Genomic DNA, 26,160 nt, shown 5'->3' with positions numbered 1-26,160 from the left:
GTCGAGGGATGGCCTCGGGACAGTGTTTACAGAACAGTCTTTCCAGTCCCCCAGGCCTCAAGTTAGAGATGATAGCAAGTCTTCTGTCCTTATCAACCGGAAACAGAGATGCCCCAGAAATGCTTACAGGCCAGGACAGCAAATGCGGATGAAAGGAGAAGGGGAAAGGTGGTTGCTGGCCTTCATTTCCTGCTCCTGGCATCTGGGGATTCAGAGAATGATGCCGGGAAGTGGATCCTAGCAGCTCGTGCAGCTCTTTCTGAAAACAAAAGCCCTCACTGTGTGCCTACACCTTCCTCTCTGGCCTGGAGACCTTGGACCGTCTCCACCAACTGCTAGGACTGCCCTCCTCCTGGCAGAAAGGCACAATGACCACGTTATTTCCCTTCCAGCTTCACGTCACAACATGGAAGCCATTGCCAAGTTTGATTTCATGGCCTCAGGAGAGGATGAACTGAGCTTTCACGCTGGAGATGTTCTGAAGGTAAGTGATGCGGGATCCAGGAGAGCCAGGGAGAGTTTAGGTTACTCCGGTTTAGCCACTGAGTTAATCTAACAATCCATCCTTTGTTTCTCAAGAAATACACACAGTTCCTTTCAAAATGTGAAGTTTGCCTCATTCAAAAGGGTTCCTTCTGAGCACCTGTGCACCAGCTACCAGGCCGCGTGATGGAAATCCAATTGGCATAAGCCACCATCCTTGTCCTGAGATGCTCATGGTCTGGAGGGGGAAACAAATCCATCCAAAGGGCTGTCACAGATGGTCTTATCTGAGTGCTCAGGAGCACAGGTGAGGGGACAAGTGATCCCACCTTGAAAGATGGGGTTGTAGGAACGGGTGGCAACATCCGTTGTCAAAGAACACAATGAAGGTGAGTCGGGCTTTTGGCTAAAGCTCAGAGATGGGCAAGCCCAGGCAGAATTAGGTCAGCATTGCGAGTTTCAGCACGGCTGGAGCTTACAGGAGGAAGGTGTGGATGGGGACCCTGGAAAGTCAGCTGGAGGAGATGCGGGTCAACAAAGGCTATGCACACCCGCCACTCAGGGGTTCCTTACAACTTTTCTTCTGCCCGCACTTGAGTTGTACTGGCCACTTGCTGAACTGAAGAGGCCTTGGACTTCTCCCACATTTCATGCACCATGCTTACGGACTCTGCATCTTAGCCCCAGTTTTGTGCAAAATAGCATAGGAAATAGGCGGCCTTCAGGAGGCCACTGGGGAATCTCTGGCACCTATGCCCCGCTGCCTGGCCTCAGAGCACCTCGCATACCCTGATCCCCGGTCCTCAGCAACCCATATGGGCCTCCTGAGACTGCCCAGTGGCACTGAGACCACCACTGTCTCTCCACGAAGATAAATGCTTGCTATGGAAAGAACCCTATCATACATGAGAGGGTGACTCGGAAAGTGTCTGTGGAGCACAAACCAGGTGGAATGACGTGGTTTGGAATTTTAATCCCCCAATGTTTATCCCCCTGACTGCTCTCATCTTGCAAGATCTGGTAATGTGGCTGCCAAGAGTACGCCTTCAATGTTGGAACTTCTCAAGGTCAAAATATTGCTTGGGCTGCTGACCCAGGAAAAAGTGACCTTCACTTCCTTGGGATCTTACCAAGGTCACAGAGGTGTCTGCGACGAGGTGAGCAGTCCCTCCCTTCCTTGTGGGGTATTGTGACCATGTGATTATCTACCATTCTCCAGTGTTTTCACCCAAAAGAGAACCTCCCTGGGGGGTTGGGGGCAAGTCCCATCCCTCATCTCCCATTTCAAACAGAACCTACTATCTGGCTTAAATTTTCCCTAGTCCCCAGAAAAGGAAAAAGGAAAAAAAAAAAAAAACTTTCCTCAACTCCGCTTCTCTGTTCAGCTCCTAATTTCTTTCATCTCCTCACTGCCAGCACTGGGAAGAGTTCTCTATGCTGGGTGCCTCCACTCCCTCACTTCCTGTTCACGCCACTGGAACCCTCTGGAATCTGTCTTTTACCCCCAACACTCCCTTAAAGTCCACTGGTGATCTCCTCATTGTGGAATGTAAGGACCCTACTAAATGCCTGTAGGATTAGACACTGCTAACTGCCCCTCTCCTGTATCTGAATGAAGCTCTGTCCCACACCTAAACACTATTCTCTGCTCTGAATATTTTTCTTTTATCATATCTCCCAAGCAATCCATTCTTCAATGGAGAGGAGTCTGGTGCAATAAAAAGGAGCATGGACTTTGGAGCCAGATAAATCTGAGTCTGAGTCCCAGCCCATTAGCTGTGTGGCCTTGGGTCAGTCACTTGCCCCCTCTGAGCTTCAGTGTCTTCATCTATAAATGGAGGCCATGCCTATCTTGCAGGGTTATAGAAAGGATTAGGGGTAATGGTCCCGGCCCAAATTGGATGCTCAATAAATGATCACAGTATTGTCAATATCACCCAATTCCTGCTGCCTCTGACTGTTCAGACTATTGCTATGTTCCCTTGACTGACCTCATCGCCTCCCGTCTCTTCCTCCTTCATTCTACGTACCAGTCCCAGAAGGATCTTTCCAGAAGATAAATCAGATCATATTACTTCCTTACTCAGAAGTGTTCAGTGGTTCCCCATGACCAGTTGATGGAAATCTAAGCCATCTGGCCCCAGCCTACTGCCCAACCTCATCATGCTCGCGTGTAAGAACATGTACACATACATACACATATACCTACATACATACACACATGCCACACACACACACACACATCTTTGTGTATGAAATGCCCCAGGTCACGCTGCAATATACAAACTCTCCTTTTTCAGGCTCTCCCCATATTCTGAATACCCTTCTCTAACACACACATATTTGACCACCTCTACCGGGGAACCCTCACTAACCCTCCCCGCTCCTGACCACCCCAGCAGATTAAATACTCCTCTTCAGCTCCTCCACAGCATTTCACACACACTGTTCAAGGCACTCACACCCTAGCCTCACAGGACAGTTATTTACAAGCAGGCCGAGCTTCGGCTCTCTGCACCCTGAGTACCCACCTCTGCTGCTGCCCTTACCCCGTGCCATCCTGATTGTCCACGCACATGGTGGCTGTTTCACTCCCCAGACCTCTGCGCAGGTTGGGGCCGGGCCTGCCTCAGTGTCCAGAACAACAGAAAGATGATGAATATTCAATGAATGAACGAATGGGTGATCCCTCTGCTGGTGTGAGTGCAGAGCTTTGCCAGCTTCATCTTTGTATATTCCCAGCATCTAACACAAGTCACGGCCCCAGATAGGGGCTCGGTACATACGTCTTGAATTGTTCACTGCGTTTCTGCACACTCATTTAGAATTCCGTCAGAAAGCCAGACCCCTCCTTCTTTTCAAATTCTATCCATTGCAGCCACAGGGGTAAAGAGGAAAGGGGAGGGGGCTTGTCAGCTGAGCCTCACAGAAGGTCTGTATCATGGTGGTCAGTGGGCCTGCCTGTAGGTCTCCACGCACAACCCCATGTATAACCCTCTCCTCCAGAGTTGGGTAACAAGCCCCAGGATCCTGGAAATTGTTTTCTTTTATTTATTTATTTTTTTTTTTTTTTTGGAAATTGTTTTCAAGGCTAGCTCTTAACTGCCCCGGCAATTCACTCATGGAATGTTCTTTCGTGTTTGGCCTTTAGTGCTAAAAAGACTAAACAGGCATTTTCATTAGAAGGTACACAAAATGTCTCGCTCACCATCAACCGCCCCCTGCAGACTTTGAGTTCCCCGGGGCGCAGGCCCCAGCTTGTTCATCTCTGTATTCCCGGCACCTAAGTACAAACAGCAGGTGCTCACTAGATGCTGATCCCAGAATGGCGAACAAGATGCTGGACACAGAACTCTGGCCAAATGACTCGATCCCGTTTCTCCTGTGAGAGACACATTCCAAAAGTCAGGGGTTGGATGTTTCGTGTGCATATCAGCCCCTCTGGACCGGCAGCTGCACACAACTCGCAACTTACGTTTCCCACTCGAATCTGCCGGTCATTATTAAAAAATGTCTCTCGACCCAGGCCATCTCTATCTGCTTCTGTAATACGTCTAACACAACCCCGTTTCTTCCTACTAAAACAGCAACCGAAAAGCCCCCAGAATTAGACCTACGTAATTGACTTCTTCAGCACTTCAGATTTCTGCTATGCCTCTAAGAGCTATAATTTCATCCAATTTTAAAATTCACCCAACCGTACATTTTGTCTTCTTCCCACGTCTAACTTATTCTCAGGCCATGTAACCCAGAAAATGATTCCGGTAGGCAACGTTGTAAGAATTAAGTCACAGCAAAGCTAAGGGTAAAACCTCCTGCGTTTAGGCTGAACTTGCCCAGCTCTGCACGATGGGGAAAAGAGATAGGGGGACGGAGGAGATGGAGAGATGAGAGGAAGAGGAAGTATGGGCCCTGAGCCAACAACGGCAGGAGGAAAACACCTCCCCCCAAAGACTCTTCTTTGCAGAAAATGAGATCTTTTTAAAACCTTGCCTTCTACAACCACAGAAAGCCTATAAATGCACCTCTCTGGGAACACAATCTCAGGCCGACCGGGCACCAGGTGGTGGGGAAAATGGCTGGCATCATGGGACAATCTTCGGTTGCTAGAGGGGGTCGATGGGTATGAGCCACGATTACTAAAATTACAGCCGGTTTGGGGTCAGAGAGCTCAGTGCGAAGTGTGGTTCTTACCGTGCAGGATCAATTTCCAAACGGCCTCTTTTACCTCATCCCTGCTCACCCTGGTATTTGACAGCTGCTACCCAAGCCGCACATCGCCTTCCCATGTGACGGGAGAAAGGAATTCCAAAGCCTTTACACTTGGGGGACATGGCACAGAGTGAAATGCCCCCATGTTCCTTATGTGCAGCCAGGCCCTGCTGCTGAGCTCCCTGGCTCTTCCTTTGACCTAGATTTCCCACCTTCCCCACAGGCCCCTCACCACACACGTACCCACACGCCCTTAGTGATACTGACAGTCACATTTGATGTCAGAAACCATAGTTTTCTTTTCTCAGCAATTCTAGAACTCAAACATGGGACACACTTTTATTTCTTCAGAACACATGATTACATTCAAAACATACACATATAACACTTTAAAGAACTTATAAACCCTTCCGTGTCCTTCAGAGCTGGAGTTCTCCCTCATAAGGATAGCACATTTTACAGAATTATATTTAAAAACACAGCCTGTACTCTCTGAAGGACGTCCAGGTACCAGGGCGCATTTGATCCTTGCATCAGCTCCGTGAAGTGCCGGCCAGTTTTTATTGCCCGCATTTTGCAGATGGTAGTTGACTCGCCTGAGGTCAGACAGCTAGTGACAGGACCAAGCTAGACCCCAGGCCTTCTCATCCCAAACTCAGGAATGATATTAGAAATAGGTCAACCCTGCTTCTCAATTACTTAGCTCTCTTCAGCTCTCTTCCCATCTCTGGGAGGGAGAAACCAGAGGCTTCAAGTCCACCCACTTTTGGATGACTCGACTCCGAAATCTAGCTCCAGCCCCTACTCCGCTGAGCCCCACACATATCTCCAACACTCGCTATGCCTTCCTTCTCAGAGCGTCCCGGGGCAACTTGATTCCCCTAGAGGCGACCTGAAGTCTGTGAGTTTTCCCTCAGACCTGCTCCTCCTCCTGTATTTTCTATTTTAGTAAAGGCATCACCACCCACTCAGTCTCCCAAGCCAGAAATCCGGAGCCATCCCAGGATCCCCCTTCTCCCTAGGCTCTGCGAAGAGTCAGCAAGTCCTGCCCGTTTGTGCTTCCTGATTCCTCTGAAATCTGTCCTCACCTGTTCTCAGGCCAGATCCCCTTCGTCTCTTGCCTAGATGGCTACACGCGTCTTCCTACACTTCCTCCCCTGACTTTACCTCCCAATCCATCTTCACGCTCTGATACATACAGCATGCCGTTCTTAACTCTGATTCTCACTGTGCTACTTCCCTGTTGAAAATCCTTTCATGGCTCCCCATACGTTTCAAGATAAAAATCCAGGCTTTTCAACGTGGGCTACAAGGCCCTGTGCCCCTGGTTTCCCCTCTCTCTACTCCTGGAGTCACAATCTAAACTGCCCCTTGACTGAGGTGTTTTGTCCCCAGAATGCACCTTCCTTCCTCACTCCCCGGAAGTAGTTCTTTTACCATCAGACTTCGCCTGGGTAGCTCCTTTCATTGCCTGGGCAACCCAGATGGCCTCTCCTCCGGGCAACCTTTCCTAGCCATCTTCTGCTTTCCTCTTTATTATTGCATGACATTTTCAGCTACAAGAAACAGAAACTAAAATTGGCTTAAGCGACAACAGAAGATTTATAATTTCTCCTGCAAAGTCCAGAAGTAGGAGGGCTCCTGGGTAGCTAATTCAGCGGCTCCATGACATTGCCAAGTTTCTTCCCATCTTTTTGTTCTGCCATCTTCATTTTGAATTATTGTTGAGTCTGTGCTGCATATTTTAGAAACAGTCTCAGTGGGGGGTGGGGGGGGCGCAAATATTTGTCTTTTGATGGTAAAAGATTTTCTGAAATAACCAGAAGCCACATAGAGCCACGTCTGGAGGGTCATATGAGTAATCAGGGCAGGTGATGACATTTGGGGTCGTGGTTGAGGTAAGACCCCACAGTAATGAGACAGAACTTCTGGTTTTGCCTATGATCTGGGTCTAAAAGAAAGTTTAGAAAAGGCATTCCAGGTATCTTGAGTTATGTCCAAACTCTTTGTGAAAACATGGAGTGCGAAAACCAAGAGTTACTGTTTTCAAAGCTAGCCCCCACCTGATGTTTACGTTTTAATCTGCTGGTGTAAAAAAGGAAGAGCAAATTAAATTGTAAAAGGTTCCTTGTTACCCGGCAGAGAAGGAGAAACTACCTGCCTAGATAAGGAGCTTAAAGTGCTAAGATCTGGGACACGAATCTCCCAAACAGAAGGAGAAAAGGGGTTCAGGGAAGCCCCTGATCCCTGAGTCTGGGAGGTCACACCAGGGTGGGGTCCTATGAGTGGGTGGCCCACGTGGACAGAAATAGCTTGGGGTCAAGGGAAGACAAACTCCAAAGATAAGCCAGCCACTCCCCACTCGAGCGGCTGTGTGGCTTCTTCGGCTCATTTCCCTCTAAATCCCGATGCGCCTTCTTTGCCCTGCAACCCCTTTCTCCCGCTTCTTGGAGTTCTCCCCGCAGCGTCTTTGTCCTTCCTTCTCCTCCCTGTAGATCTTAAGTAACCAAGAGGAGTGGTTCAAGGCGGAGCTTAGGAGCCAAGAAGGATATGTGCCCAAGAATTTTATAGACATCAAGTTTCCCGAGTAAGTATTTCCAGCCTGCTGAGGTGGGCCTGCACTACACACTCCCCTTTACTGCAGCAGCCACTGAAATTATCCCGGCACAGCCCAGACGCTGTCAAAAATGGCTGCCTCTGGACAGAGAACCACGCAGCTGAAGGCCAGGGGTGGGAGGGAGATTTGCATTGCACAGCATTCTCGTTTGAATTTTATACCATGGGCAAGAATCACCTATTTTAAGTTTATAAACTAACAGCATGTATAATTGCAACCATGGGGTTTCCAAGAATTCTGGGGGGTCACGGGGTGCACTCTCAGCCACTCCACCTCAACAGCTGCTCCTGCAGGGCTCTTCTCTTTTATCTCCCAACCCACTCTCCATCCCAATCAGGAAGACAAAGCTCTCGGCCTTCCTGAAACCATGTTCGCACCAGTGAGAGAGGTCAGGGAAATTCCCTCCATAAAGAAGAAATGAAAAATTGAGATTGGGTCTCCGTGCGTCTCAAGAATTGACCACAGGAGTGAGATAGAAATCTAACGTTGTGTGAGGGTCAGGGTCTAGCCGAAGAGCAAAGGTTTGTTAGGTATTGGTGACTCTGGTAAGGAACCAGCAGTGACCACTGAACCAATAGAATGACCACTGACCTCAGCCAGGGGGCCCCTGAGGCTGCCCTGTCATCTTCTAGGTGAGCACGGCACACCTGCAGCCCCTCTTCCACCGCGCTCTCAGCGGATGGCCTGGCTTCCAGGACAGCGGAGGCCCCCAGAAAAGCCCCTCAACCCCACCCGACCTGACCCGTTGCATCCACCCACATCCTGCAACTGTGCAGACACTGCCTTTCCTGCAGCTGTTTGAAAGAACCATCTGCGCTTCGAGCAGAAGTTCTCCCCTCTCTCATGCATCAACTTGCCTCCCTCTCTGCCGGATCATTCCTGGCAGCAAACAAAGATGCCACAGTTTCTCCCATCTTACCAAAACCTAAAAAGCGAAACCAAACAGCAAAACCCTTGATCCCAAACCCCCTTCCAGCTACGACTCCACTTCTTCAAAAGAATCGTTATATTTGCCGTCCTAAGGTCCTCTCCTGCCATTCTCCCTGGAACCCACACAACTTCAAGGTCACCATGAACTGCTGGTCCCAGTGGCCGATCATAGGCCATCACGTCAGCACTATTCGACGTGGGGAATCTCTCCCTCCCGTGGAAACACTTTCTTCCTTTGGCTTCCAGAACATCCTTCTTCCTGGTTCTCTTCCCGCCTCCCTGGCTGCTCCTTCCCCAGCTCCTTTGCTGGTTTTTCCTCGCCTCTTCCGTCTCCTTTACAGTTAGGATGTCGCCCTCCCAGTGAGACACCCCCATCACCATATTTTAAATGACTCCCCCTCCCCATCTCTCCTCTGTTTTCATTTCCTCCACAGCACTTACATCAGCGGACACACTTAATATTCTAATTACTTTGTTGTTTATGGTGTGTCTCTCCCCACCGCACTAGAATATAAGAAGTTCCACGAGGGTCCCTGTCTCTGCTGCTCACCACTGTATCTGCTCTATCCCCAGAAGGAGGCTCAGCACACAGTAGATGTTTAATAAAAGCTGATAGCTATGAATGAATAGCTTTTGGAACGATGTGTAATAGGAAAACCTGTCACTCATTTCATATGCAGTGTGTGGACATTTTTGCAAGTCTTGAGGGAAGTCACCTATCAAATTCCAGATGGAGGACAAGTGTGTATTTTCTAAACAGTCCCCTCACTGTTTGCCGCCTCTTCAGAGATATCTCCTCTGAGGATGGCTGCTGTGGAGGGAGTCCCATTCTCTTCCCCTCCCCATTACATTTCCTGTGGTGGCCACTCATCAGCACTGTAGGTTTGGATGGCAAACACTCTGGCAAGATCTCCAGGCAGATGACTGGCAGAAACCCTCTGCTTCCGGCCCCTCAGAGCCCAAGCAACCTTCCCCTGCAGTCCCAGGTCTGGAGGAAGGACATTCTTCCACCACCCCTGTCTGTTCAGTTCCTACATTCCAAAGAGCATGGGGAACTGCTCACAGAGGAATCCAAAGCTGTGGCCTGTTGGACCTTCATCTTAAAGGGACACACACACTGGCTTTCCAGGGGTGGCAATTAGAGCAGCCACCTTGGAGCAAAAGGACACCGCCCCACCTTTGGCCGCTGAGGGATTGCAAACACTTGTTCCGCTTCTCTATGGTTGAGAGAGGTTTCTGGCCTCCTGCCCCGTGGCTGTAGCCACTGTTTGACTTGCCCTTGTGCAAGTGTTTGGCCTTTTTCATATACGCTGTACCCCCTGCAGCAATGCTTCCAAAGGCTGCCAGCCTGAAAGAGCAGTTTCTCCTTGGTTTCTTCTTTTCCAGGGTAAAGATTATTGTCCAGCTTGGTTTTTGGGGAGGGCCCAGGAGCTGGCTGTGTAGACGCCTCTCTCTGGCTGCTGCCAGCCTCACTTATTTCCAAGTGTGCGTGCGGGCCTCCCTGGGTGCCTTGCAGCCTCTGCCAGGCACGGAGCACAGCCGCTCCCGCCCCACGCCACCCAGGGGCCCTGGGCTGCGACTCTCTTTCCCGGCCACCAAGGTCTCAGCCCGGAGCCGGCACCCAATGCCCTGCCCATTGCCCTCAGTGCCCCAAGGGGTCCCTGTCCCTGCAGTTCTCTTCTGGAGACATCCCTCTCACAGCTGCCAGCCGGCAGCCACTCCCCGCGGTGAGTCACTCCCACGCTGTCCTGTTTGGTGCAGTGGCACATTTCCATGATTCAGGATTTCCAAGCAGGAGAGAGACTTCTCCTGGGGGGACGGGACAGGAAGTGCCTCAAGGGGAACACCACTTGCCTCGCCTGCAAACTGCTGGAGTGTTTGTTTAGTTTCAAAAGCACCTGGCCCCTCTTTGGTCTCTGTCTGCTCTCTGCTGAGCAGTCCCCAGCCTCTCTCCTTTTGGGTCATCTCTCCTCTACTTCCTTCCCTCCCTACCCTCACCCTTACCATCACTCCGGCATCTCACCAAGATCCTCTGCTTTTATCTCACCTGATAGATGGTTTCACGAAGGCCTCTCACGACACCAGGCAGAGAGCTTGCTGATGGGCAAGGAGGTTGGTTGCTTCATCATCCGGGCCAGCCAGAGCTCCCCGGGGGACTTCTCCATATCCGTCAGGTACCGGCTGTTCCTGACTCCTCCCTGACCTACTAAAGCACTAAAGCAGCAAGGTGACCTCTTGATCATGACCTATTCCTCAGGAGCATGGCGGCCAAGGGGCCCAGGCATCTTAACTGTGATGCTGTGCCTTTTCTTTCCATAATACACATACACAACTCCTTAGTTTGTGGCCCAAATTACATGTGCGTTCATCTGCCTCCCCCTCCAGCCCAGGTGCTTCTGGAAAGAGGATTTTTATCAACTTCGTCTCTGTGCCTTTTACAGCACCCTGTACCCAGTAGGTGCTGGATGAGTATCTGTGGAAGGCGTGGGAATGGAGAAGGAAAAGAGAATTCCCAACTGTCCACATCCGCCTTGGGGTTGAGGTCTTAACCTTTTCTTTTACTACTGATGCTTATTTGAAGAAGGGTAGAGAAAAATCAAACCCCAAGTCACCGCCATAGGACACATCTGTAGTTGTAAGTGGCTCTGCACAAAACGAAAGGCTACCTCCGTGCCCCGTAATGCAGCAAAACTGACAGGAAAAGAGCAGAACCCAGGAGTCCTGGGGTGGGGGGACTGTGACAGCAAGGTCTCGTTAACGTGCAGCACTCCCGGGAGGAAGTGACTCAGTTTAACACGACACAGCCCCACAAGCAGAAGCCCCAAGTCTGAACACACGGCATGTGGTCAGCGTGTTGGGGATCTCAAGTCACACATCGGACTTGGTGACCACATGTGAAAGTGCAAGAATTATGGTGATGGCAGTACAGGGGTTGGCGCGGCAACCTGTACAGTGAAACCTCACTGTCAAGTTACCTGATGGGAAGTGCTGTCTGGATTCTGCAGTATAATCTGAAAGGCGTGCAGCTTTAAGTTCATAAATCCAATCTCGGGTAATAAACGGAGGCCACTTTACTATTTAGAAAGAAAGTGTCCTGTAAGGAATAAGTAGGAAGGACTTAAAAATAATGGGTCAACCATTTGCATGCATTCGTGCCCCCAACGTGCTCAAGAATAGCTTGGTCTCCTAAGCATTGCCCTTGCAGGCTGGCTTAAACTCTTCATTTCCCTTAACTAAAGCTTCCTTTTTCACATCTTGGGTGATGGTAAATTTTAGCTCAGGCTAATATTGATGTATCACAAATTCTAAACTTGTTAGGTCTTAATTAATGAGATTTTGCTCTATTAATAAATCTTGCAAGTCAAACCTATTTCTTAAGGGCCACAATTCGAGGCAAGACCAAGCAAATTGTTCGACTGAAAGGTGTTTCTCGGTGCCTTTGGTTTGCATGATGTTGCTGAGTCTGGCTTTTTCAGTGAGCAATTAGGGTTTCTAGTTCCTTGATTAAATTGAATTCTACAAAAAACGATCAGCCTTGACATCTGCCACAGTCTTCCCCTGCCGTTGAGGCCATGCAGCTTCTCGTGATGGTGATTATTACTGTAATCAGTATTACGTCTTCTGCAGAAATGTAGTATAATATATTCCAAAGCAGAATCATTTTTATTTATTTATACATCTGCTTTCTGTCATGGGCACAGATAATTAAGAGCTAATTGTAGTTCTATCACTTAGCGTTTGTTAGGGGTCTAAAATACTAGACTTCAGAGTCTGGAGCCCTGAATTACACCCTTTCCCTGCCCCTCTCAGAACTCGAGACAGTGGTCCAGCCACTCTCTCTCCAGCACCCAGATGACCCACTACAGCCCTGACATCCATCCTCTCAGCACATGGGAGTGAAAGGGTTAATGTTTCTCATTCTGAGTTCTTTGACTAAGAGGTGGTGGATGAATAATTGTATCACAAGAATATTTCCTCCTCCTCACCCCGATGTGGGGAGTGATGGCTGTGAGTTGAGCCATGTGGTGCTGCACTGAACAAAGCATATGTGAGTGACCACAGCCAAAAGGGGAAGAGCAAGCAATGATTGCCAAAACATTGGCTACGACCCCCAAGGTGGTTAAGCAGAGGTCACTGCATGGGTTCACCTGGCTATGAGCAGAGACCCACACAAAAGATGAGAAGGAAGATCAGAATTCCCGTCTCCTGGCTTCCCTTGTGGCATAGTGCTTAAGAATCTGCCTGCCACTGCAGGGCACACAGGTTCGAGCCCTGGTCCAGGAAGATCCCACATGCCGCGGAGCAAATAAGCCCATGCGCCACAACTACTGAGCCTGTGCTCTAGAGCCTGTGAGCCACAGCTACTGAGCCCGTGTGCCACAACTACTGAAGCCTGCACGCTTAGAACCCGTGCTCTGCAACAAGAGAAGCCACGGCAATGAGAAGCCCACACACCGCAACGAAGAGTAGCCCCCACTCGCTGCAACTAGAGAAAGCCTGCACTCAGCAACCAAAACCCAAAGCAGCCAAAAATAAATAAATAAAATAAGTAAATTTTTTTTTTTTTTTTTTTTTTGTGGTATGCGGGCCTCTCACTGTTGTGGCCTCTTCCGTGGCGGAGCACAGGCTCCGGACGCTCAGGCTCAGCGGCCATGGCTCACGGGCCCAGCCGCTCCGCGGCATGTGGGATCTTCCCGGACCGGGGCACGAACCCGTGTCCCCTGCATCAGCAGGCAGACTCTCAACCACTGCGCCACCAGGGAAGCCCAAATAAGTAAATTTTTAAAAAAAGAATTCCTGTCCCCTCTGAACATGGACCATGAAATCCATCCCTAAGAACGAGGTATCTTTACTCTTCAACATGCTTTAAGTTTGTGACCTTTCTTCTGCCGTCAGGCAACTGGTATCATTAACGCCAGTTTATTTTTAGACATAAATGTGTATCCATTTGACAAAAAAAACTTGACATTCCAACAAGAATGACTTGGTGATGGAAAAAGGCTGGAGCTATTAGTAAAGGCCCAGTCCCCTCTTTCCAATGAATAAAATCCAATTTCTCCATCCCTGGTACAAACATGCTCCATCACTTGTGAGTCCAGCTGTTGTCAAAGGTGCTGATCTAAAAGAAGTTAGCATGAAAAAATAATAATAATAATAAACAAAAGAAGTTAGCACATGTGCATGGTGTGACAGGCCCAGCTCATTAGACTGGAATCAGAGACCCCGGGTCCTTGTCTCAGCTCTGTCACTCACTCACAGTGACCTTGACAAGGCCCCTCCACCTCTTTGAGGCTCAGCACATTTTTTCCCAAAAGCTCAAAATACTTTGCAACCTTATTTATGCAAAACAAGACCAAGAGATACCCATTATGTAGAGAACAAAGCATGGCAGATCTCTCAGGGTAGTTTATGGGCTTAAAGGAGCTGGTTCAAACTATTTTCTGTTAACAGACAGGTAACAAGGGCTTGAAAAACTCCTCTCCTCTGAGTCTTGGCAGAGTCCTTAGCCTGGTAAGTTCTCAGGTGTTGCCATGTTTCAAATAAACATTGTAAAAAAAAGTCCTTGACCTTGTAGTCTTTAAAGCACTGGGAACATTTTTTTTTATTATAAAAGGTCAGTTCCAGCGTCAGAAGAAAGATTACCTTCTCCTTATGTTAAAAAAAAAAAAAAAAAATCCCCTCTAGCTCAGCTTGTGTCCAGAGCCATCCCTTCCACAAATCTCCCCCTGGAGTTTGCCTGGGCCAGCCCACCTGCCCAGGAATGGGCCAGCCACCCATACCTCTGCTTCCTGTCCAAACAGAACTCCAGCATCCCTGGATTCAGTCAGCCCTGGAGGCAAGGACATGGTCACCATGTAACAGACAATTTGGATTTGCCTTGATCCCTAGGCATGAGGGTGACGTTCAGCATTTCAAAGTCATGAAAGACAACAAGGGTAATTACTTCCTGTGGACAGAGAAGTTTCCATCCCTCAACAAGCTGGTGGACTACTACAGGACGACCTCCATCTCCAAACAGAAGCAGATCTTTCTGAGGGAGAGGACCCGGGAGGAACAGGTATGCTGCAGGTCCCCACTGGCCCCAGTCCAGAGATTCTGGGCAGCTCGGGTCCTACACGAACCACCAAGACCATGCATCTGACAGGCAGGTCCCTGCATATTCTGAAATGCAGAGATCTCAGTTTAAATCCTAGCTTAACACTTCCTAGCTATGTGACTTTGGAAAGTTCTCTAATCCTCAGTTACCTCATCCATTAAAATTGAGATAATAGTGACAGCTACCTCATAGGATGGTGTGAAGGTTAGAGAAGATAATGTATCCCCATTCCTTGCATCATTCCTAATCACGCCACAAGCACTCAGTACACATGGGCTCTTATTATGGATGCTCTTATTTTGTTATTCACAGACGTTACTATGTCACAGTTTTCAGCCTAGCTGAGGAGCTGCCCAAGGATGAAGGGGGTGGGGGGATGGGGGGCACTATACATGGGGATATTAGAGCCTAGAGTCCAGGACTAACGCAGCAGGTAGAGCTTTGTGACCGAATCTGGCGGTGCGGGAGGGTAGAAGCAGGGGGCATCGGAGGAGGAAACTGGAGGTGGGATTCTTGCTCTTGGAACAGTTTGGGATATGAAGTATAGTTTTAAAGAAAATGCATCCGACAGACCTGGCTTTCGTTAAAACCTGATTTCATTGCAAGAGAAGAAAACTTTCTGAGTATCGGTTTTTCTCATCCATAGAATGGAGAGACTATAATGCCTCCCTCATTGGGCTGTTGTGAGGATAAATGAGACATCATTATAGCCCTTGCCACAGGGTCTGGTCCACAGTCGGCACTAAGGAAATGTTAACTAGCCTCCATAAGTAAATTCACACACACACAATCTATACAATATGTTTCAAAGGAAATAACATGGTTATAGGAGATGGGTATTACAGGAACAAGCATTGACTAGAAGAGTTGAAATCCCAGGGACAGGTTATTTGAAAAGACATTGAGACTTTCAAAGCAACATGTGCTTCAGGGAAGTAAAGAAAACCATCCCTTGCAAGTAATGGGTTGATTTTAAGCCTGAGAAGTTACAATCAAAGGAGGAAAGAGTGTTCCCAAATGCACACAGGAGTTCAGAAAGATAAGCAAAGGTTAAACCCCCACCTTGTAAGTTCTTTTAACCAGAAAATGGACAGCGGTATTCATTTATTAGGATGTGCACACAGAGGTGAAAGAGGAAATATAAAAATGCATTAAACTGGATTTAATGAGTTCATTTTGCAAAGTGCTTAGACCAGTGCCTGGCATATACTAAGCCGAGGGCCCTGTGTAATTGTTTGTTAGATAAAAATAACAAGGAAGTGTCTCTGAGTCACGAGGTTGTGGTAGCTTTCAGGAGAAAGATCTTGTTTCTTCCCAACGTGCCCAGCAGCAGGCCTGGTTTCCATGGTGCTGCAGGAGCTTTGCTGTTTCGGTCTCTATCACCAGGCTATAAATGACAGTTCAAAATCATGCAAAGTCAATAGCAGAGCTTATCTGGAGGGTAGGATGTCCAGCAGTGTGGCAACATGCGATAAGGGGGGGGTGGCACTGTGTTGGTAAAATGGAACATTTAAGCTTGATTACACAGAGAAAAACAAGCCCACTAGGAAGGGGCTAGTTGGGTGCCACGTGGAAAGTCTGTGAACCAGAGACTCAAACTCCCCAAACTGGGAGAATCTGATAATGCAGTGGTCGCTTTGAAAATGTAATGGTCTGAACCATCGATTCTCCTTAAGCTGCCCTCACCCCATCAGCTGTTTCTTGGAGCTGTCATGAGCTAAGTCTGGGAACAGCTGCCAGAAGAGTGGGGTAGGACCAGGAGATGCGTGAGGAGGATAGATCCGCATCATCTCTGTTCTCTCCCAGGGTCAGCAGGGCAACAGCCTGGACCGGAGGTCCCAGGGAGGCCTACCCCTGAGTGGGACCGTGGGAGAAGAAATCCGGCCTTCGATGAACCGGAAGCTGTCGGATCACCCCCCGCCCCCTCCCTCGCAGTATCCCCCCGCACCACTGCCACCACAGCAGCGGTACCTGCAGCAGCAGCATTTTCATCAGGTATCTGGAAAGAATGAAGTGGGGCACAGTGAGGTAGGGAGGAGGACCTGCTCCCCGCCCCCAGGCTTCAGTCACCTTGTCCCCACTGCCACTTAGTGTATGAAGACTCCCCACAGTACTAGAAACAACCAAGGCAAATAAATGCTGGGGACCTGTTTTGGGTCCAGGACTGTCAGCTGCGGAGGAACGTCCCAGTCCAGGCCAGGCCCCGTCAGCTCTCACTGGGCCCATACAGAAGATCCTGGGCCCCCAGATGGCAGAACTATGGAAACTGCCCTTGGCGAAGAAGTCTCTGTGAATTAAATGGCTCCCTGCTTGAAAACACACACACACACACACACACACACACACTCTCTCTCTCTCTCTCTCTTACCCTGAGGACTCAGTGAACAATTGTTTCATTTTCCTATCAGCACAATTCCAAATCTTTTCATGCCCTTTAACCCATCTGGCTGTCAAGATCTACAAGAAAAACAGATTAACACCAGAAATGGATCCTTGCTTATTTATTTATTTATCCCCCGCCTTGTCCCAGACAGGATTTTACGTGGCTTGCCCAGAGTGACAATACAGCCAGATAACATCATCCCTGAATTCCGAAGCAGGGCGTACAAAGTCCTTTGTGAGCTGCCCCTACCTGTCTCCCCAGCCCCATCCCCTGCTACCATGCCACGTGAACATACATTCCGGCAACGCTGCACTAACTTTAGTTACCAGAATTTTTCACTGCGTTTTCTCTCATGCTTTTGAGGCTTTTTATATGCTGTCCCCTCTGCCTGAAATGCCCTTTCTTAGTCAGTTCTACTCCTCTTTAAGCTGGAGTTCAAGCATCATCTGCTCCCTGATCACCCAGGCCAACTTAAACACTCTTCTCTATGCTCACTCATCACTTAAAAGTGTATGGTTCCCCCTCTAAACTGATGTTCCACGAAGATAGGGGCCTTCTCTTTCCAGCTACATATCCTCATGCTTAAGACAGTACTAGACGCATGGTAGGTGCCAGATAAATATTCCTTGGTTGAATGAATGAAATCTGGCATCATCTTCACAATCTAAGGTCTGCTTGTCATTCTTTCCCCTCTCTCCATTATCTGTTGTCCTCAGCAGTAAGTATTCTTGGAGCACTGGCTGTGTCCATGTCATCAGAGCAAGGTGCTGGGGGAGCCTGTGAGGGATGCTTCCGGCGATGTGGTGACGGCTGTTCTGTCACATCTGTTTCTAGGAACGCCGTGGAGGCAGCCTGGACATAAACGACGGGCACTGTGGCATGGGCAACAGCAGCGAAATGAATGCAGCCCTCATGCACCGGAGACACACAGACCCCGTGCAACTCCAAGCAGCCGGGGTATGTGAACTTCCCTCTCTGGGCTCGGTGGAGGAGGCCAAGGGGCCAAGTAGAGAAATGGTTGGTCCTCCACGAGAGACTGTGTGTCAAACTGCGCTCAGAGGTGGTGGGAACCCAGTGAGTGACGGTGGGGCAGGAGTTTCCCGTAGAGCTGATCCCAGCTGGCACCATCCAGCCTGCTGTGCTCAGTTTGGCTTCGGGCCTTGCCCGATCCTCATATTCCCTGACTTCAATTCTAGCAGAGGGAGGCAGAGGGAGATCTGTTGCGCTGGCATCGAGGGCTGTTAGTCTGGGCACACTGCGTTCTGTTTGTCACTTGAAGAAAATAAAAAGACCACCTATTCATGTAGAGAGAGTAGTTCTCAAGGATCCTCTTGGAGCCTTGGAGGATAACATCTCGGTTGCTCAGAGCTGTGCATCCGGGTCTGCTTTCAGTTGTAGTGGGGTTTGAAATGTCTCTGGAGAGCCATCCGTCAGCCTTCAGGGCAGGCAGTTCACAGAGAGCTTTGTCTTGGTACCAGGGCCCGCAGATCCTCTTCCGTGTGCCCGTGGCTCAGAAGGCAGCTCGGCTGGCCCCAGCTCAGCAGGACCTCTCTGTGTTTTCCCCCAGCAGCGAGTGCGGTGGGCCCGGGCGCTGTACGACTTTGAGGCTCTTGAAGATGATGAGCTGGGATTCCACTGTGGAGAGGTGGTTGAGGTCCTGGACAGCTCCAACCCATCCTGGTGGACTGGCCGCCTGCACAACAAGCTGGGCCTCTTCCCTGCCAACTACGTGGCACCCATGATCCGGTGAGGCCCTTCTGGAGGGGTCGGAAGCTTTTGTCTGAAGCTGCCTGCAAGTGATGGAACAAGGAAGAAAATCTGGAACTACACATACATATATATATATATGTGTATATGTACATATGCACACACATATATATGCCTATGTATCCACACATTTATAATAGTAATTTATTGGCAAGTTAGTTGGTTACTTAGATGATATGAAAGGATCTCAGGTGAAGAATTATATTCATACTTATCTTTCTGCTCCCCTCAGTGGGTGTGCAGAAGGCAGTGGGGGCGCTGGGAAGTGGGAGGCAGGGAAATGACACCGACATGCCTCCTGCCCTTAAGCTGGCACCGCTCCCTCCTCGTCTTGGGAATTCTGACTGAGAGGATCTAAGCGGGATCCACACCTGGTGTTGGACGCGGAAAAACTGGGTGGGGTTGGACTTGGCGGGGCATGTTCTCCTTTACCTGCCTGTCCTGCTCCCCGCCCCCTCCGAGGGTGTGCGGGGCTGCTGCCCTCCTCTCCCCGCGGGGTGGGCACTGCTGGGTGGAGGATGAAGGCGCAGCTCTGAGCTGGGAGAGGGAGGGGATGGGAGGGGAGGGCTGGAGCAGGGGGCGTCCCGGGGCCTGGGCCAGACTAGTCCCCTGGCGGATGCTCACCTGAGACCTTCCTCTCCCTCAAGCGAACATTCCCCAACTAATTCTCTTCCCTGTGGCTGAGGTGGAGAAATGGAGGCCCTGTGAGAACCGAGCACTGGGAAACGGAGCGGTTTTTCACAAATCCCCCACTGGCTTACTTGAGTGTAACATCTGTTTCCCCAGCAACCAAGAAAGCAGCATCCTAGACTCTGTAAAGCTCCTGGAGAAGCCCTGGCTGAGAATGGCAGATTTCGGAGCCACTGTTTTATGGTTACAGGGGTGTCTCTTCAGGGCTCTATTTGTTTTCCCTCTTGGTTTCCTGTGTGTTGAAGATGCTTTGCCCAGCAACACAGAGGGAAGCCCACTCCTCAAGGGCACTGCTTAGCGACTGATCGATTGATTGATTGGCCGTGACCCTGGGTGGCAGCTGGCTTTGAGAGAGCTTCCTGTTCTCTCCGACTGTTGGGCCACCGCTGGCACCTCCCCGCCCCACGAGCTGCACCTGGGAAGGAGCTCCATGGCCACTGTCTCTCCTTCAAAATAGACTTGTGTCTCCCAGGGCTCAGCCTGGGCGCGTGAAGCGCAGATCAGGCTGGCTGGGGAGCAGGGACCCTGGAGAAGGAAGCTCGGTGTCTTAGGGGAACCAGAGCAAATGTGTCCGCCCCCGAGGACATCTAGGAGAGGTGGTGGGCGGGTATACTGAGACCAGAAGGAAAGGGCTCAGGCGGAAGTGTTGGTGAAGGAGCTCCAGGGTGGGGGGGGTGCCTGTTGCTTTGTCTTCTTCCCAGCCCTTCCTGCTCTGAGGAGGGACGGGGCAGCCATCACCCAAGGTGATGTAAAAAGAAAGAGGTTCTGACTCAGAAGTAACTGTCAGTGTAACATAGGCTATGGCCTGTTGACTCTGAAATCTGCCATTCTCTGATCCCCATGTCGCCTTTAGAGAAAAAGAGAAAAAGAAAAGACTCTGTGGTGGGTCTTGGGAGGGAAGAGAAAATAGCCTGAGAGGGAATCCAGCGAGTGAGGAGGGGTCTCTGGAAATGAAAGCACAGGAGGGAGAAGGGAGCGGAGACATTTCAAAAGATCCAGGAGCAGCGTGAGAGGCCGAAGGGAGGAAGAGGGACAGGAGGTTGAGTGGGACAGGTGAGGAAGACACTGGAGTGACAAGTTGGGGGCAGAAGAGGCACAGGCAGGAGGGACAGAGGCCGGTGGGCAGGACAAACCTGGACAGAGAAGACACTGCAGGAACCAAGACAAAAGAACAAAGGCCAAGGAGCCCGGATAAGCTGTTTTGGTGCTGGGTGATGTGAACAGGTTACAGAAAATAAAAGCCCAAGTAATGTTTCATTTTACAGTATTTACAAACCATATGCTTTCAGCGGTCCACGAACTTGGTCCATTTGTCTGATTCTGTGGGAGGACAGAGGGAAACGACTCGGTTCTGGCCTGGGTTTTGTGCCTTGAAACACTCCTCAAGAAAGCAGTAATAAAACAAATGCCTTTGTTTTGCTGGGCTGGGTCTGGTGCCTGGGTCACACGCCTCTCTGGCGGAGGGCGGGGGTCACCGGCCTGGAGAAGCTGACCACGCAGTGTGGGCAAAGCTCTCAGAACCCCTGGATGTGGACTTTCTGTTCCACCAGAGTAACTGAGGTGCTCAAACAGCCTCGTCCCTGCTCATCTTTGAGGCTCAATCCAGAAGGAATTGAGAGTCATCCTAACCACCCACAGAGAACAAGGGCCCTCAGGAATCAGACTAAGAGGACAAGGACCACGCGGTCCACACTGTTGGGGGAGGGGAGGCTGACCCTCCTTGGCCTCTGGTGCTGCCCAGGGGAAGTTGCTCCCCACCCAAGGGCATTTCAGCACCAAGGGCGGGTCCCCCCAGGGCCTCTCACCAACCACACAACCAGGAAACAGCACGTTGTCTCTGAATTCGGTTGAATGAATCACTCTGCGTGATTTGGGGGCCACCTGGAACTTCCAGAGAAAATCCGGTTCCTGTTGGACCAGTTCGGTCTCCCTAACTGCTTGCTGAGGCTCGCAGTACTTCAAATATCTTGTACCTGCCACTGCCCACCCACTTTTTTTTTTTTTTTTCCTGTACACGGGCCTCTCACTGTTGTGGCCTCTCCCGTTGCGGCGCACAGGCTCCAGACGCACAGGCTTAGTGGCCATGGCTCACGGGCCCAGCCGTTCTGCGGCATGTGGGATCTTCCCGGACCGGGGCACGAACCCACGTCCCCTGCATCGGCAGGCGGACTCTCAACCACTGCGCCACCAGGGAAGCCCTGCCCACCCACTTTTAGATGGCCCTAGGGTGACCTGAGGCAGCGCTTTTCTCAAAATGAACCTGCCTATGAGTTGCCTGGGGAGTGTGTTCAAATGCGGAGTCTGGTTCAGTCCTGCAAGTCTATCAAGCTCTGAGGTGATGTTGCTGGGTCCACAGACCACACCCGAGTAGCAAGGGCAAAGAACTTGGCAGTGAGCTAACTGTCTACGAAAATCTAATTGAATCTCTCTTCTAGGGATATTTAGGTGTTTTTCTCTGTTGCTAACAAGTAGGTCACTTTGGCAGTGGGATAGACAGACATGATTCAGAGCTGTCATAACATCATTTGCGTTTGGCAGCCCAGACTTCTTATTTTAGCATCTTCATCTCCATCTCAAATCAAGAAACTTTAGGGCAAGAGGCATTCAGATGAAATACAGACAGGGATTTCCTAACAGTAATTATTGTAAACACGAGCAGAGGTTACAGAAGTTGTGAAAGCTTTCTCAGGAAATCCTTAAACTCCCATCAGCTACGATCCTGCTTGGAGGCCGGGGGGATAGCCTTGTGACGTCATCAGATCTCGGGTAACTCAAAGCAAAACAGGCCACGTGTGGGACAGACTGGCGTGGTCAAAATATTTGCTGTTTGCTTTGTCTAAAGTTGGCCTGTCTATACCGAGGCAAGAACCTAAGAAAAACCTGTCATCTCAATTCTTCTCTTAAATACTCCTTAGACTCCTCCATTTCTTTCTATAACCACAGCCATGCCACCATCATCCCTCCCTTAGGCAGCTGAATTCACCTCCACCCTTTTCTCCCTGCACGCCCTCTTGTCCCCAGTTCATTCTCCACACATTCTCCAATGTAAATCTGAAGGCACCACTCCCCTGCCCACTGCACTTAGGTTTAAATTCAAAGTCCTAATGTGGCCCTGTGAGGTGTGGCCCCTCCCTCCCTCCCCATTCTCCTCTGGTTCCTCTCTCCTCCTTGCTTTCATGCCCCTGACCCACTGGCCTTCTTTCAGCCTCCAGATGACCAAGGATTCGTCCCCATACCTTTCACACCTGGAATGCATATCCCTGCTCTTCACCTGGCTCACTCCTATACATCTCCAGGTCTTGGTTTAAATGTCACTTTCTCAAATTACCCTTTCCTGACCTCTAATCTAAAATAATCCTTCCCGGGATTTCCCTGGTGGTCCAGTGGTTAGGACTCTGTGCTTTCACTGCCGAGGGCCTGGGTTCAATCCCTGGTCGGGGAACTAAGATCCCCCAAACCACGTGCTGCAGCCAAAAAATAATAATAATAATCCTTCCCATTAGACTATCTCGTGATTCCCAGTACTTTTCCTGAATAGCACATATAAGATGATGGAGCCAGGCTGATTACTATGACTATTAGATGGTAAGCCCCCTGGTGACAGCATTGTCTCTGTTTTGTAAACCACTGTACACCCGGCATCTAGCACAATTCATGGCACACCCAGGTTCAATAAATATTTGTTTAACGAATGAACAAGTGAGAACTGCCTCATCTTACTTATCATTCATTCTGTAACCCAAATGTCCCAGGCCTTACAGACCCATAGGTACAAACAAGGTGATATTAACATTGATGCCCAAGTTATAGTAGCTCTTAGCCATCTGCCCTCAAAATCTCCAGTTACTTCTGGAAGCCCAAGAGACAGAGGCTGGTGTCTCTCATGTGTTTAAGCACCAGTCTGCTTGTGTCTCCTACTCTGGCCATGTTCGATTGCCCAGGACACCCTCTGCTGACAGCATCTCCCCTGATGCGGCAGATCCACTGTGCATTGCATCTGTCTGCTGGTGAAACGGGCCAATCCTTCAGGAAACCAAATCTGCTCCACAGTCCACATGGCAAGGGGTGTGGGGGGAGAATAGCCTGCACCCAACTCTGAGTAGCTCTTGTCCCTGGGCCTCAGAGAGGCATTGCTTGGGTCCAGGGTCCCTCACAGCTTGTTCGCTTCTCACCGGAGCCCCCTCTCCATCAGACAGGATAGGGATGCCACCTGCCCCATCATCTCTCTTTTCTGTCTCTCTCCCTATTGCCCCTTTTTCTTTCAGCTGAAAAAAAATGCCCCTGTACCTCTTCAATTGTGCAATAGGGTCCCAGGGGATGTGCACCCAAGTTGTACAGTCTGGGCTTGGTTATAATTCATTCATTAAATCAACAAATATTTACAAAGCACGCCTAGGGGCCACACACAATCAGCCATTGGGTCCTTTCCATCTGTCGACCCTGCCCTGTCTCTGCACCTGTGCCACAGTCATTGCCTCATTTAAAACTTCCCTCTCTTCCCTCCCAGGTGATTGCCATGGTCTCAGAACTGGCCTCCCTGTCTCCTGGCTGGCCCCCTCAATCCAGACTGCCAAAGAGAGCTTATTAATATGCAAAGCTGATGAAATCAGGCTTCTGTTAAAGCCTTCAGGGCCTCCCCATGGCTTTCAGGCTAGAGTTTAACCTCCTTAGCTTCACACTAAAGACATTTTGTGATCTGACTGCTGCCTGTTTGTTCAGCCGAAATTTCCATCTCTCCCCAGAATGAGTCACGTTGTCTCAGACCTCTGAGTCTTCCCACCCTGTTCCTTCTGCCTGGAATGTCTTTCTCCCACTTTTTGGTCTGGACCAGTGCTGTCCAATAGGACTTTCTGCTATGATGATGGAAAAGTCTCTATTTGCTCTGTCCAATGTGGTGGCCTCTGGCCACACGTGCAGTGTGTCTAGTGCAAGTGAGTTAAATAGCCAGAAGTGGCTACCTTATTGGGCAGCATGGATCCAGACAACTGCTAATCCCTTTACAGTACTTAGCTCAGGGCTCAAGTTCTGTGCCAGGAAGCCACCCCAAATTCATGGCTGATGTAGATGCCCCTCCTCTGTGTCCTGTAGCATCCTTGTTCTGTTTCTATCCCCATACTCAGAACTTCTCTATAGTCAGTGATGCATCAACCTGCCTCCCCCACTGGACTGAACATTTCTGAGGGAAAGGGCAAACAGTTCACCCAATGAATGGTTGGTACATCAATGCATGAGTGCTCTGGTAAAGGTTTAACTAGCTCAGAGGAAAAGCCCTGATTTGTTGTATTTGTCAATTCTGTGATGTAAATATTCCTATTATGTGTCCAGAGAATAAGACAAGGCACAGAAAGGGAGAAAATATTTGCAAAAGTCATATCTGATAGATCTGTTATTTAAGCCTGTTATCCAAAATAAACAAAGAATTCTTAAAATCCAACAATAAGAAAATGAACAACCCAATTCAAAAATGGGCAAAAGACTTGAACAGACACCTCACTGAAGAAGATAATGAGATCACAAGCAAGTATATGAAAAGGTGGTCAACATCATATATCATTAGGGAAATGCAAATTAAAACAATGAGATACCACTACACACCTCTTAGAAAATCCAAGATCCAAAACGCTGATGGCACCAAATACTGGCAAGGATGTGGAGCCACAGGAACTCTCACTCACTGCTGGTATGAATGACGTCAAATGGTACAGCCACTTTGAAAGACAGCTTGGCAGTTTCTTACAAAACTAAACCTAGTCTTAACATATGGTCCAGCAGTCATGCTCCTTGGCATTTACCCAAAGGGCTGAAAACTTACGTCCACACAAAAACCTGCATGTGAATGTTTACGGCAACTTTACTCATAATTGCCAACACTTGAAAGCAACCGAGATGTGCTTCAGTAAGTGAATGGATAAATAAACTGCGGGACACCCAGACAATGAGATATTATTCAGCACTAAAAATAAATGAGCTATCAAGCCATGAAAAGACATGAAGGAAACTTAAATGCGTATTAGTAAATGAAAGAAACCAATCTGAAAAGGCTACATACTGTATGATTCCAACTATATGACATTCCAGAAAAGGCAAAACTCTAGAGACAGTGAAAAGATCAAAGGTTACCAAGGGTGACTGGGGAGAAGAATAGGTGAAACAGGGGATTTTTGAGCTTCACAGTGAAACTAATCTCTGTGATTTTATAATGGTGGCTACGTGTCATTATACATTTGTCGAAACCCACAACAAGAGTGAACCCTGACATACACTATGGACTTTGGGTGATAGTGATGTATCAATATAGGTTCATCAGCTGGGACAAATGGACCACTGTGGTGGGGGTCATTGAAAATGGGGGAGGCTATGCATGTGCAGGGATGGGGAGGATAGGAAAAATCTCTATCTTCTGCTCTAAGAACTACTCTTTAAACTGCTCAGAAATCAAGTCTATTTTTTAAAAAAACCCACCATGGCTGACTTCAAGCTACCAACATGACATCACTGAACTCAGACTGAGGAAGAGATGTGCAGGATTGGCTCTCACAAATCCAGTCCAGTGGTGGTAGGAGCCTGCTCCAGCCACCACACCACTGCATGAATAAATGAAAGAATGAATGAAGTGTGCTAGACGCTGGAAATATAAGAGATGCCTTCAGGCTCTTTAAGAAGAAGCTTAGGTCTTCCCTGGTGGCGCAGTGGTTGAGAGTCCGCCTGCCGATGCAGGGTTCGTGCCCTGGTCCGGGAAGATCCCACATGCCGTGGAGCGGCTGGGCCCGTGAGCCATGGCCGCTGGGCCTGCGCGTCCGGAGCCTGTGCTCCGCAACGGGAGAGGCCACAACAGTGAGAGGCCTGCGTACCGCAAAAAAAAAAAAAAGAAGAAGAAGCTTATTCAGACCTGCAAGAAGCTGGGCATGCAGCTGCAGGTCTGATTTCAGTTCTAAACCATCAGATAAAAGACTGAGGTGTCATGTCTTTGACTTATTCAGG

The 26,160-nt window shown here is 49.4% G+C and overlaps 1 protein-coding gene across 2 annotated transcripts; it reads left to right on the top strand.

Annotated features, from left to right (window-relative positions):
- Window positions 1-406: 406 nt before the first annotated feature.
- On the top strand, window positions 407-18,472 carry GRAP2 (GRB2 related adaptor protein 2). 2 transcript variants are annotated; one of them, XM_060113519.1, is made up of 7 exons: window positions 407-484; window positions 7,191-7,282; window positions 10,297-10,416; window positions 14,132-14,300; window positions 16,146-16,334; window positions 17,557-17,679; window positions 18,293-18,472. In XM_060113519.1, exons 1-7 carry the CDS (start codon window positions 407-409, stop codon window positions 18,470-18,472), a joined length of 951 nt encoding a protein of 316 aa, XP_059969502.1. The 2 variants fall into 2 exon arrangements, with proteins under 2 accessions (XP_059969502.1, XP_059969503.1); XM_060113520.1 differs by lacking the exons at window positions 407-484; window positions 7,191-7,282; window positions 14,132-14,300.
- The last annotated feature ends 7,688 nt before the right edge of the window (window positions 18,473-26,160 follow it).

Source organism: Mesoplodon densirostris, chromosome 11 (assembly GCF_025265405.1).
Source record: "Mesoplodon densirostris isolate mMesDen1 chromosome 11, mMesDen1 primary haplotype, whole genome shotgun sequence".
Lineage (NCBI taxonomy): Eukaryota > Metazoa > Chordata > Mammalia > Artiodactyla > Ziphiidae > Mesoplodon > Mesoplodon densirostris.
This window is presented reverse-complemented; position numbering and strand designations above follow the sequence as displayed.

Bases quoted from the DNA above. Each gene is read 5' to 3' on its own strand.
- GRAP2 (XM_060113519.1), top strand. From the start codon at position 407: ATGGAAGCCATTGCCAAGTTTGATTTCATGGCCTCAGGAGAGGATGAA. The intron at 485-7,190 runs GTAAGTGATGCG...TCCTCCCTGTAG, and splicing joins ACGCTGGAGATGTTCTGAAG to ATCTTAAGTAACCAAGAGGA. The intron at 14,301-16,145 runs GTATGCTGCAGG...GTTCTCTCCCAG, and splicing joins AGAGGACCCGGGAGGAACAG to GGTCAGCAGGGCAACAGCCT.